This window comes from Pterocles gutturalis, unplaced genomic scaffold, assembly GCF_000699245.1.
Source record: "Pterocles gutturalis isolate BGI_N339 unplaced genomic scaffold, ASM69924v1 scaffold15351, whole genome shotgun sequence".
NCBI lineage: Eukaryota > Metazoa > Chordata > Aves > Pterocliformes > Pteroclidae > Pterocles > Pterocles gutturalis.
Window position 1 is genome coordinate 1 of NW_010105736.1, and position 11,612 is coordinate 11,612.

The 11,612-nt window shown below is 40.1% G+C and overlaps 1 protein-coding gene across 1 annotated transcript in view; it reads right to left on the reverse strand.

The window, feature by feature from the left end:
- Window positions 1-138: 138 nt before the first annotated feature.
- Window positions 139-11,612, reverse strand: part of LOC104471991 (serine/threonine-protein phosphatase 6 regulatory ankyrin repeat subunit B) — a gene marked incomplete at both ends in the record, with an annotated part of 28,497 nt that continues 17,023 nt past the window's right edge. The window contains 5 exons of the mRNA XM_010087516.1: window positions 139-207; window positions 2,657-2,720; window positions 4,061-4,143; window positions 7,696-7,810; window positions 10,954-11,032. Coding sequence (XP_010085818.1) covers window positions 139-207; window positions 2,657-2,720; window positions 4,061-4,143; window positions 7,696-7,810; window positions 10,954-11,032 — 410 coding nt within the window. The remainder of the gene's footprint in view (window positions 208-2,656; window positions 2,721-4,060; window positions 4,144-7,695; window positions 7,811-10,953; window positions 11,033-11,612) is intronic.

An 11,612-nucleotide genomic window follows, 5' to 3' on the forward strand; every position in this document is an offset into this window, starting at 1 on the left:
AGCAGGGAAGGCCAAACTCCTTTATTTTACGGTCTTTTTTCATAGAATATATGATTTCCAGACTAAGGTGGTCTTTCTTTCTTGCCTGCTAGATCCCTTTTTTTTTTCTTTTTTAAATTAGCTCCATAATTTACCTACCTCCCACATTTGTCCTTCTTATTAAAATCTGCTCCACTGCTTTGCAAGAGTTTTATACATTCAACATTACTGGAAAAAGAAGTAAAGAAAACAAAAAATGAACAAAACAGACGTTTACAACTGAATTGCCCCCTGCCCCCCAAAAGAAAAAAAGTCACTCTATTTTTGTATTATGTGCCACACAAAAACAGGGTACAGCAAAATACAACACGAAATTCAATCAAACAGAAAATGAAGCTGTAAACAATTATTTATTTTTTTCCTAGAAAACCTCAAACTTCTCTTTTGCTGAAGAAAAAAGAAATAATTTTCCGAGGAGTAAATGTGATCTGAATTCCATGTGTTTGAAGATTTTCAGTGGGAGCTGTACTCCAACGCTTCCCACACTGATCTGGTATTTTATAAGAAAACTTTAAAGGAAAGTTGTTGCTAGCGTATAAAATGCCAGTCTAATAATGAAGAGGTGACATTTAATGAAATCCACCCCCGTTCAGCAAAGCATTCAGCAGTAAGCATTTTGCTCAAATCCTGTTTACTTTGTGAGATTTAATCACAAAAGTCACTTTTAGGTTTATTCTCAGATGATTTGTTGACTATTGAGAGATTTAAGCACATCTCTAAGTGTGTTGTTGAATAAGGAGCACAGTTATTTAAAGTGATTGTCATGTCAATATTGCATTTATATAAACGGATGAGTTGGACGCCATTGCTTTGCATCTGTTGAAAGAATTCACCACATCATAGCTGCTGCTTCATCTTGTTTAAAGCCAGGTGACTTTTAATAGAAAATAAAACAGCTGAATTCTCACATCTTTTGTAATTCAAACAAATGAATGTATGACACCAAGCCAGAAAATGACATAAAGAAGTGCAGCACTTTCCAAGACTCCTTGTCGTTCACAGAGGCAATAAGTCATTGGTTTTCACAATCAGATGAGCAGACCTTTGAAGTATGTTCTTTTCCTGCTACCCCTGCAACTCCCATTAATGTAATGGGAGTAACAGGCATGTGTCAAGAAAAGAAACCAATGCCTTTTGTACAGCTCCAGCTCAGGGAAAAAAAAAAAAAGACTGGATGCAATATGTGGGCATATGTTCATCCCTGCTCTAAATTGCTATTGCATAAAATAGCTACAGAACACCCACCACAACATACTAAAAATAAAAATACTTGTTAGTGATGACAATTGTAGTAAACCACTGGAAAAATATGGTTTATTTTCATGAGCCACTTTTACTTCTTACGAAGCCTCTCCTCTTTAGGCCTTGCAGGTTGGTTTTATTATTCTTTTGAGGTGCAGCCTTAACGAAGAGGTAGCAACTGAACTATACTATAATCATCTCCATCCAAGCAACAGTCATACCTCCTCTGTTAATGTGAGACAAGCATCAAGCAGAGTAATACCATAAGAATAATAAAAACTGTATTTGGATCAATTTTATCAGTTTTTTGTAGTAACAAAAAATTTGCGATATACATTTTGGTCCACCAAGAAGAAAAAAGAAATTCCAGAAGGACTGCCAAGTATTTGCTGTGGATGACCATTTCTGTGTGCTATAACCACAGAGAACCCAAGCTGGGTTCTAGCCAAGGCTCCATTTCAGCTGCTTTCTAAGCCATAAAGTACTCAGCAGAAGAGTCGAAACTCAATGCTGGCCAAATGTTTTGTCCTTTTGTTAGGTTAACTTCACAGCACTCCACTGACAATTATTTGGAACTATTTAAACTGGATGCTACATTTACAACTTAAATTGATGTATTACAGTTTTCATTTGTTTCCATTTCTGGCCTCTTAGCACTTATCAGGAATGCATCACCTTGAGGGAATGACAACCTTTTGACTTTCTAAGTTGAAGGCTGGGGGTTTGTTTGTTTGGTTTAGCATTGCATTGTTGTTTTGGTTTGTTAGTTTTTCTTTTAGAAACTTTTAAACTTGCACCTGAAAAATGGGTAAGAGGGAGATGAGCTGCATTTGGACTCCAGGGTCCAATCTGATGGGCACTGTTGTGTAGTTGCATTTTTGGACAAGGACACAGTCCAAAGGTGGAGGCTAGGAATAACTCTCATGCCAGCAGCATCCCAGGACCTACAGCTCATCCTCCTCGTTCGCTTTGCCCTAGGAATTGATGATTTACTGCTGACTGCTGGCCCTCAGTAACCACTGTGGCCAACAGACAGACCTGGGCAAGTACGCAGTACCCCAACCCAAAGACGAACCAGTCTTCACAGAGGCATGGAAAGAAAGAGTTTTACCCTGTGCCTGGAACACATGCTTCAAAACACAACCCAGCTCTCTGCGGTAGAGGGAACCAGAACATCTCCTTTACTTTGCAAGCAACCCCTGCACGAGGGCAGTGGCAAAAGACAGCCTCCAATGACCCAAATTTGACATCAGACCACTTTGCTTTCCTTGCGCCACAACAAATTCCTCTGTGGAAGGCACAGCCAAGTTGTCTGGCACCATATCTGCATGAAACCACAAAATAACTTACAACAGCGACAGTCATAGCTACTCACCCTCCTGCTGCGGCAGCGTGGAGGCACGTTCTTCCAAAACTATCAGGGGTGTCTATTTCAAAGCCTGCAGACAGCACGTGCTCATTACTAAACAAGGACACTATGCTATACTTTTGTCCTAGTTAAACCACAAGAAACATTGCAGAGACAGAAAAATCAGTTAGTTGGGAAAAAACAGAACACAAGCAACTGCAGTCAGAAAGAGGTTGTCACAGGAATGGTGAGCGGCTGCTCCAGTTTGGCAGCTCTATAAAAAGAGCTGCAAAGCCAAAGTGCATCTATGTCCACATCCAGCTCTACGCCACATCCCTATTTAAAACCACGTGACAGGCATTCATGAGGCAAGAGGACTGTGACAGCAGGACATGAAGAGAGAAAACATGAAGAAATGAGGAAAAAACACAGAGCCAGCCTGAACAGGAAATGGGGCCATTTTTACTGTGTGTGGTTTTCAGGTTGGAAAGAGGCTTCCAGGAGCACGCAGGGATATTCATCAAGATGCACAAGGCCAAACATACAAGCCTGGCAGTATTAGTTCTGGTCACCCAGAGCTTTTTCTCTTCCTTCCTGATCTAGTGGTCAAGGCCAGAGCGCACCAAGGTTTAACATAATGGGGTATGTAATTGCCATTTTTCACACTTTTTTTATATCTGGTAAGACTCAAGTTTGGGGGAAAAGTTGTAGGAGATTTTATTTGTTAAGTAATTAAGCAATTTTCTGGAAAAAGCATATGATCTGACTTGTGATTTTTTTAACTCATGGGAACTCCTGCCTGGAAAAAAAAAAATTGGGATTTGGCACCTGATTACTGCCTCTTTTGAAATGGTTGTATCAGCAAACTCCCACTTCTTCTGCTTTGGGCTCTGATGAGGATCCTGAGACTGCTCTCTCAACACTACATTTTCATTCATTTCCCCTCTCATGCCCAAAGAGCTTTGGCCAGCCTAACTCCCTTACTCTGTCTGGATTCAGAAACATACTTCAGCTGTATCTAAAATACATCACCATCAGTGAGATGTAAATACATGCGCCACGGCAGGCCCCAAGGAGATAATTTCCTGAAAAATTCCTTTGGGTGAGAAAAAAACAAAACAAAACAGTATCTCACATTCCTACAGTTTGGAAAAGGGTCCTAAACTTCCTCCTTTCACCTGGTGAATTAATACAAGCTCTCTGAACCTGACAGAAGAAAAGAGCTTCAGCCATGAACAATACAGGATGCAAGGAAGTACCAGCATGCCGTTAGGAAGGTCTTGCACGCTCCCATACACTACACCACATAGCCAAACACAGCAGCACAGGAAGTCTTTCATTTGAACAATCCGCAACAATGAGTATAAAAGGGCTGTAAGCAGCAGAGACACACACTACTCAAGCTCCACAGACACTGCGGGAGTTACTTACCCGATGACAACAATTTCCTGCAGCAGTCTGAGTGAGCATTCAGTGCTGCTAAGTGTAAAGGGAACATGTTGTGGATCCCACACCTGAAAGGCACAACAGCCTCATTACACAGAGTCACGTGAAAATGCAGGTTGCAAAGAGACACAACACATTAAAAGCTCCTACCACAAAGGCAGTATTTTTTATCCTTTTCGAGGAAGATTCTTCCTGCCGTGTTATTTTTATGTCTATTTCCTTACCAGCCTTCTCAGGAGTTAAAAATATTCTGATACAGCAAAATCTTGGCATTACACTTTGAACAGAACGTGGCAGGAAGGTTTCTAAAAATTCAAGGCAAAAGCCAGGGTAAGGGAGGAAGCAAGAGAGCAGATATTGCTTCGAGTCAGTTTCCCAGCGTGGGATGCTCAAATTTCTGCATCAGTTACACTTACTGCAGCTGCCATTCTAAAGTGAAAGTAAATGCCAAAATCTTCTCAATATTATTTCTGAAACACATTTTTTCCTGCAGTTAACATCCTTTGGATAACTCTCGTGGGTTTTCTAAGCCTCCCCTTCTCCCCCCTTTCTCTCTCTCTTGGGGCTGGGGTAGCTTATGACTCTTCTTCACACTTTTCTTTAGGCTGCCGTGACAGTTTTCTTCCCCTATCCTAAAAACCAAACAGCTAAATTTTCCTATTTGCTCCATCTACTCCCCTCACATTTCCTTTCAATTTTTCCCCCCTTTAATATATGATCCTCTTTTCAGTTACACTATAAAATTCTCAGAGCAGACATGCTGGGTAAAAAAAAAAAGGTAGGCACCTATCACTAGACTAAATTTGTATCAAGCAACCACATACGTTTTAAGCAAGCTGAGCACTCAATGGCTTTTATTAATATCAGCAAATCATCCCAGTTCCGTACCTAAGCACGCTGCCATTTACCATCTTAGAAGACTTTTGGGTTTGGACATCTTGGCTTCTGTCATTTAGCATTGTTTTGCAAAAAGCATCTTGTTGTTCTAGAAATATTATCCTACTGGCGGTCCTCCAAGTGCACATACACATGGAGCCTCCAAAACCAACTATCTTGACAAGATTATCATCTACTGCCTGCTTCAGCAGATATATTTTTGAAAAATGCCAAACTCCTGAACAATAGCAGATGGATTCATATCTGCCCTTCATTTCTGAAGACAACTGGTGGATGGGAAAATATGATCACCTCATGGAAGAGGATTTCAAGATATGCACCCAAAGACAAAGGAACTTGTCTTTCTGCAAGATTCATCGTAAATCATAATTATTTATGAAGCTTTAGACAAAAATGAATGTGGATGTTTATAAAGATATCTTGCTCTTGACAACATTTTATACATATATGTATTTAACTGATTTTGGTTTGTTTTTAAAGAACTTATTCTTTCCAGAATCCACGGGCTCATCCGTCCTCTGTCTTCACATTAAATGTGTCCTCCTTGCTGATTCACTGCATTGAGGAGTGACTTCTGATGCTGTACAAATTTTAATTTTGCCAGTGTCAGCATCTACATTTTAAGAGTAAATCTATTAAAAGATGATCTGACAGCCTATTCTTTGATGGAAATAGCACAAGCTCCACCAAGCTGCTTCATCGGTTGCATTTTTCAGCTGTGGATTCATTTATTTAAGCTAACATTGGACATTCTGTATTGCTGTGCTTCTTCCTACACCCATTTCACTCTATCTCTTCCTCCACTTAGTTATCTAAAGCAGTATTTTTCTTCTTTTAGGTCAAGATTTCCACTCAGCACATATTTGGCCGGTTTCCATTAAAATACACTATCTGCACATCTGGCAACCAGTGTCACGCTTCTGTAGAAGTGTTCACCCTGGTTCCTCCCATCACTTACATTCTTTCCTCTTTAAATGCAGTTGCCTCAAAGTCTGATGGAGCTGTCTGCAGTTGCTGCTAACAACGCTGCAGAATTTTCTTTTCAAAGCCAGTTGGGGGAGCTCAGCCAGAGTTATTTACATGCAGCACATATGAAAGCCCATTCCCAGCCTTTCAATGCTCCTTGTTCTACACAGACAGTAGCATTGTTTGGATCTGCCTGGTATCTCTGAGCCAACTTCTTAGTTCACTTATTTCTGCTGCTGGAAAAAGTGTTTTATTCAATCAATGTTACAGTCACCCAAGTGTGAAATAGAAATTTCTAACTGGACAACCCCGATTCCAAGAGTGGTCTACCCCACTGCATCTCATTTTCTCTTTAAACCTTAAGATATGAGACAGACTGAGACTTACTGTACTGGAGAAAGAGCTAGGAAAAATACACACCTATTTGGACACCAAGATCTTCATGCTGTCTATGTTAATAAAATCCAGTGACGTTAGCTGAAACCCATGGAATTTCGTTATCCATGCCAACTGAAATTCTGTTCCACTTCCCAAGTTTGCATGGTGACAGTTGTACTTGAAAAAGTAATATGGGCAAATATGCCACTTTCTTAAACATGGTCAAGCACACAAACAAAATACTGAGAGCTGCAAGTATCTTCAAAACTAAAACCAGCTCATTTGCATCAGGTTTCCCTAGCTAGATAAGTAAAGAGAAATCACTGATTTCTATGGTAGGTTCCAGGTAGAAGACTCTTAAATTATATTTTGGAGACATGTGGAGGTAATTGCCAAAAACTTCCATTCATGAAATCAGATGCTCCTATCAAACACCTGATTCAGATATCCCTCATGGCATTGTATTACTCTGGTCTTATACCCCTTTGTTTAACTTCAGGTTTGGTATTTTCTTTTGACAGACCATAAGAACCTGACTATAACTAACAAATACTCAAACACTCTCAAAAATCAAGCACCTGCTCCACGTTTGTGTTGACAAGACTTATAATATTGTGGGTGCAGTCTTGACACATGTGCAAGGAAAAAAAAAATGAACTGAAGCAGAAAGTACTAACAACATTTAGAAATGTGTCTAATTTCAGCTCCTTGTCCTTCTATTAAAAAAAGACTCCCAAACTCACAAATCAGATAAAAGCAGTCCTATTATTTTAGCCACCTGAATATCAGAAACTATGCAACATCAAGACAGGCTCTAGTTATACTGAGATCTGAAATGCTTAATAGTATCTGCTTTGCAATACTGCATTTCTGTTCATTATCCCATGTCATACCAAAAGATACAAGACAAAAGAATAATCACCATGTATGACAGGCCACTAAACAGTAGGCTAATTTAGATACTCAGGAATATGCACACAATTCCCTTGGAAGGCATCTGAATTTTTTTCAGTTATGTTTCCTATGCAAACTAATTGCTACAGACTTTCTGGAATAACAGTTATCAAGATGCACTTTATATACATATGTACTTCATGTACATTGCATACCAGTCTGCCACATCAATGCTATAGGAAAAAGAAGCAGTACTTGTACTACTTGTAACCACATAACTGGGCACAGCAGGAACTTAGCAGGGCTTCCTTCCCCTCCACGCTTCCCAAGCGTTCATATTTTGGCCCCATGTCACCCACTGAAGTACAGTACAATTACGCTTATCCATTTTAACCTTCACACTTCAGAACCTGAGGAGTAACAGTGTTTCCAGGCATCGGACATAACACTTGATCATTAGAAACAGCTCCACTTCAGCCACCTACTTGGCAGTATCAGCTCCGCTGGTTATGAGGGTGTTAATCAAAAGCTCATGTCCGTATCTTGCAGCCACATGCAGAGGGGTGTTACCATCCTTATCAACACAGTCGATTTCCCCTCCTGCAAAAGACATTTTCATACAGTTTAACACTGAAATAATAAGAATGAACCAGTGACCACAAATACTATTTCTCTCTAGCGAATGCAGCCTAACCAGCCCAGCCACAGAGACACTGAATTTCTGAGACCAAGAACCAGCACACAGCAAGCTGCCACCTGTCAGCCTGTACTGAACATGGGCTGGCAGCAGCATTTTCACCTCCCTCTCCAACTGCACTGGCAGGGGAAAATGGTGGGAAACAGGTGAACAGGTTGACACATAATGGTCAAGTACATGACTCAGACTTGCTGCTCATCTAAAAGGTACAAATGGATGCGTTGAATTAAACTAACGAAATAAACTGCTGAAACTATTCCCTCATTCATAAAAGTATTGCCATTCAACCTTACCTGTAAGAAGACAACAATGTTAAATAGAGTTTGTTTAAGAGGCCAGCAGGAACACACTGCAAACAGCAAGCGTGTTGTGTGCCTTCTCTGTTTCTTACCAAAGAACAACCAAATAGCACTTAAGCAGAACTTTTCCTGTTGCAACTTAAGCCTGTCATCTGATGTTCTATCCTCACAAGCAGGAAAAATAGATTATTTCTTTCTTCTCTGCTGCGGCTTTTGACCTATGCAAAGATTCTATCAAGCCCTTGTTTTCTTTTTGGACCAAGGAACTGTAATTTTTTCTGTCTCTCCTTGTAAGTCAGATTTGCTGCACTCCAACTATTCTCATCCTTCCCCCAGTCCTCTCCAGCTGGCCCACATCCTTCTGGAAGTAAAATGTCAAAAGCCAGAAAGAGTACCACAGCTGAGGTCTCCCAACACTGAGCTGAGCAAAACCATTACTTCATGCCTGCTGGCTACGCTCCTATCTATACATTCCTGTACATTGGACAGCACCATGTACATTGTTGATCATTTTTTTTAAGCACCATTACACTGTTGACTTGTGGCTTCTGATCCTCTACAAGCCCCAGATCCTTTCTTGAGGACTACCACCCACCCAGCTGTTGCTATTCGGAACTTGTCCAGCTGATACTCCTGCCTGTGTGTGGGATCTTTCCTTTGCTTCACTTGCACTGTAACTTCTGTCTCCAATTTTACAGGATCATTTTCCATTCTGACTCCACCTTCTGCTCAACTAACAGTCTCTCCCAACTTCATGTTTGCGCCAAATGTTAAAAGCACATTTTCTATTCCACTATCCAAGTTGTTAATGAAAATACTGGATAGTTCCAGACTCAGGAGGGAAACAGAAACCCCCTTCACTACACCTTCCATTTCAACAACAATCCATTTACTACTAATCTCTGAGTGCAGTTTTTCAACTAGTTATGCACGAACACTGTAATATTTAAATACTCTCCACTAGTTTGCTGTGAGACAACTTTATGAAAGCATGTAAAAAGTCTTGCTGACATCAGCATATGGTAATATTTACTGCATGTCCACTATTCACAGGAGATAACAGGCCATAACTTCAACAAGTTCTAATAAAGAACTACACAGAATTTTCTAACAGTAAATAAAGTCAGTGAAATGCTGGAACAGGTTCCCCAGAGTGGAGCATCCACCAGCTGAGGTCTCTATGAACATTTCCTGCCCACAGAAAAGTCAGAGGACTGTGCTGGGTTCACAAAGCCTATTACCCTGCTGTAGAAGAGAATTATGATGTTCCAGCATCTTTTACTCTTGAGAAATCTAGGCCAAATATTGCCCACTCCTCCCTAAGTGTTTACAAACTGTTCATTCACTCATTTCCAAATTTTTGACTGACCTATGTAAAATTCTCCAGCTTTTCTTTTTTACCATTCTTAAATACAGGTATCACATTTGCAATTTTCTAATTTTAAGGTAATTCATTCTTCCTCTACAAGTTACTAGAGACAGTAGCGAGAAATTGAGACATCTTTAGCCAACTCATTAAGTACTGCAGAATGAACATCCACTTCTTTAAATCACTGACAAGGTACAAAGTCCCTTGCAATCAGATCTGTGTACAATACTAAAATTAGAGGGGAGGCAAACGAAGAAAGAAAGAAGCAAAACCCAAGTAACTTGAAGAAGAGTAGACAGGCATGAAGGACAGATGAAGAACAGCCAGTCCTTTCACACACAAAACCAATGGAGAGCAAACAACAGCTCTAGAGTCAGAGAGCATATTTGAATAATAACTAAAGATTGCATTAAAGCAGTTTCTTCCAGTTTGCCCAAACTCCTTTTATTAATACTATTTTATTTATCCAAGGAGAGATATAATAACAATTTGCATGATGACCTGAAAGAAGCATGATGTACTGAAGACCTCAATTTCAAAACACAATCGTGTATATGTGTCATTACATTTACAGTGTAACTGTTCAGCCATCTTCAACATCTCACACTTAGGTTCCAAGTTTGGGATTTTGGAAAACTAACCAAAAACCCAACCAACCAACCCCAGACCATCCTGCCTGGTATTGTGGCCAAAACTGAGAAGCATAAGTAAACAACCAGTAATAGCAACCTCTGTCTATCAGAAATAGACCTCTGCCAGATCTCCAACAATAATATTTATTAATCCTCTGTAGTGTTCCTGGACAAAAGAGATACCTGATAAATGACTGACAACCAGGAATCTTGGTTATGCCAGAACAAACAAGGGGGTGCTGGTCCACCCTCTTGAGTATTTATTCAACACTTAACGAAGACAGTGGCGAGAGGTGGAGCTAACGGAGGTGAGAGAAGTACAGCTGTTGAGTGGAGGGTGGAGAAAATAGCTTGAACTCTAAGAGGGCTCCCAATGGAGAACAACTAGAAACTTTTTTGGTTTTTTTGTTTTGTTTTGTTTTAGATAATATAAGAAATAAAGTTGTGCCTGCTTCTCAGCAGAAGAAGGACCTAAATACAGCTTTGAACACTTGTTTTCAGGTTAAGAATCACAACAGATCAGCCAGACCACCGTCAGCTGGAGGAATATGGGATTTTAACAACCAAAGTCTCAACTTGTGATGACACACTGGAATGAGAGCTGTCAGTGCAGGTCAAAGCCAGAAGGTGATAGAGAACTAAGCAGCTCTCAGAGCAGTACTTTGGCACTCTGGGTAGGAACAACTGAAAACTACAATATCGGAAACAATCTTTTGGAGAGTCATTAAACAGGCAGAGAAACTCACCGTTCTGAATGAGGGTCTGTGACCGTGTGAACCTCCCATGAACAGCTGTCATGTGCAGTGGGCTCTTCCCATCCTTACTCTAACAGAAACAAAACATAAAAACAACCATTCAGCATGTAAAGTGGTGGTAACAATTTGAAGTCTCCCAGCTCAACATTCTACAACTATTCTTCCAATAAAACCTCCACTGGCTTCAAAAGTCTGTAGGGCTGAATCTGTACATGATGGTAAATACAGAAGGTATACGCATACAAGTGAAACTGTTCCTCAGTGATGAGTAGGAAAGGGGCTGGAGTGAAGCCTGGCCTTACAGCCTGGCTGTACACAGTACCTACAGATATATGACGTATTATCCTTGAATATTATTTTTAAGGAATATTTCCCATTCGGTCATTATTTTCCCTAAACCTTGCAACAAGGGGAATAAAGCAAAGGAACCATAAAGCTATGTAGCAGCAGTCTCCGAGAGATTCAAGAACTATATCCTGTTTATCAATCTTCATTTTATAGATACATCCCAGAATAAAAGCCACTATATTAAATTTTATTTGGCTAAGAAATTTCCATGCAATCAAAAACAGGATGTCTACAAAAGACAGAAAACAGGGAAGGCATATGAAAGGAAAAGTATAATGAGTAGAGATCAATGTTTTGAGTTC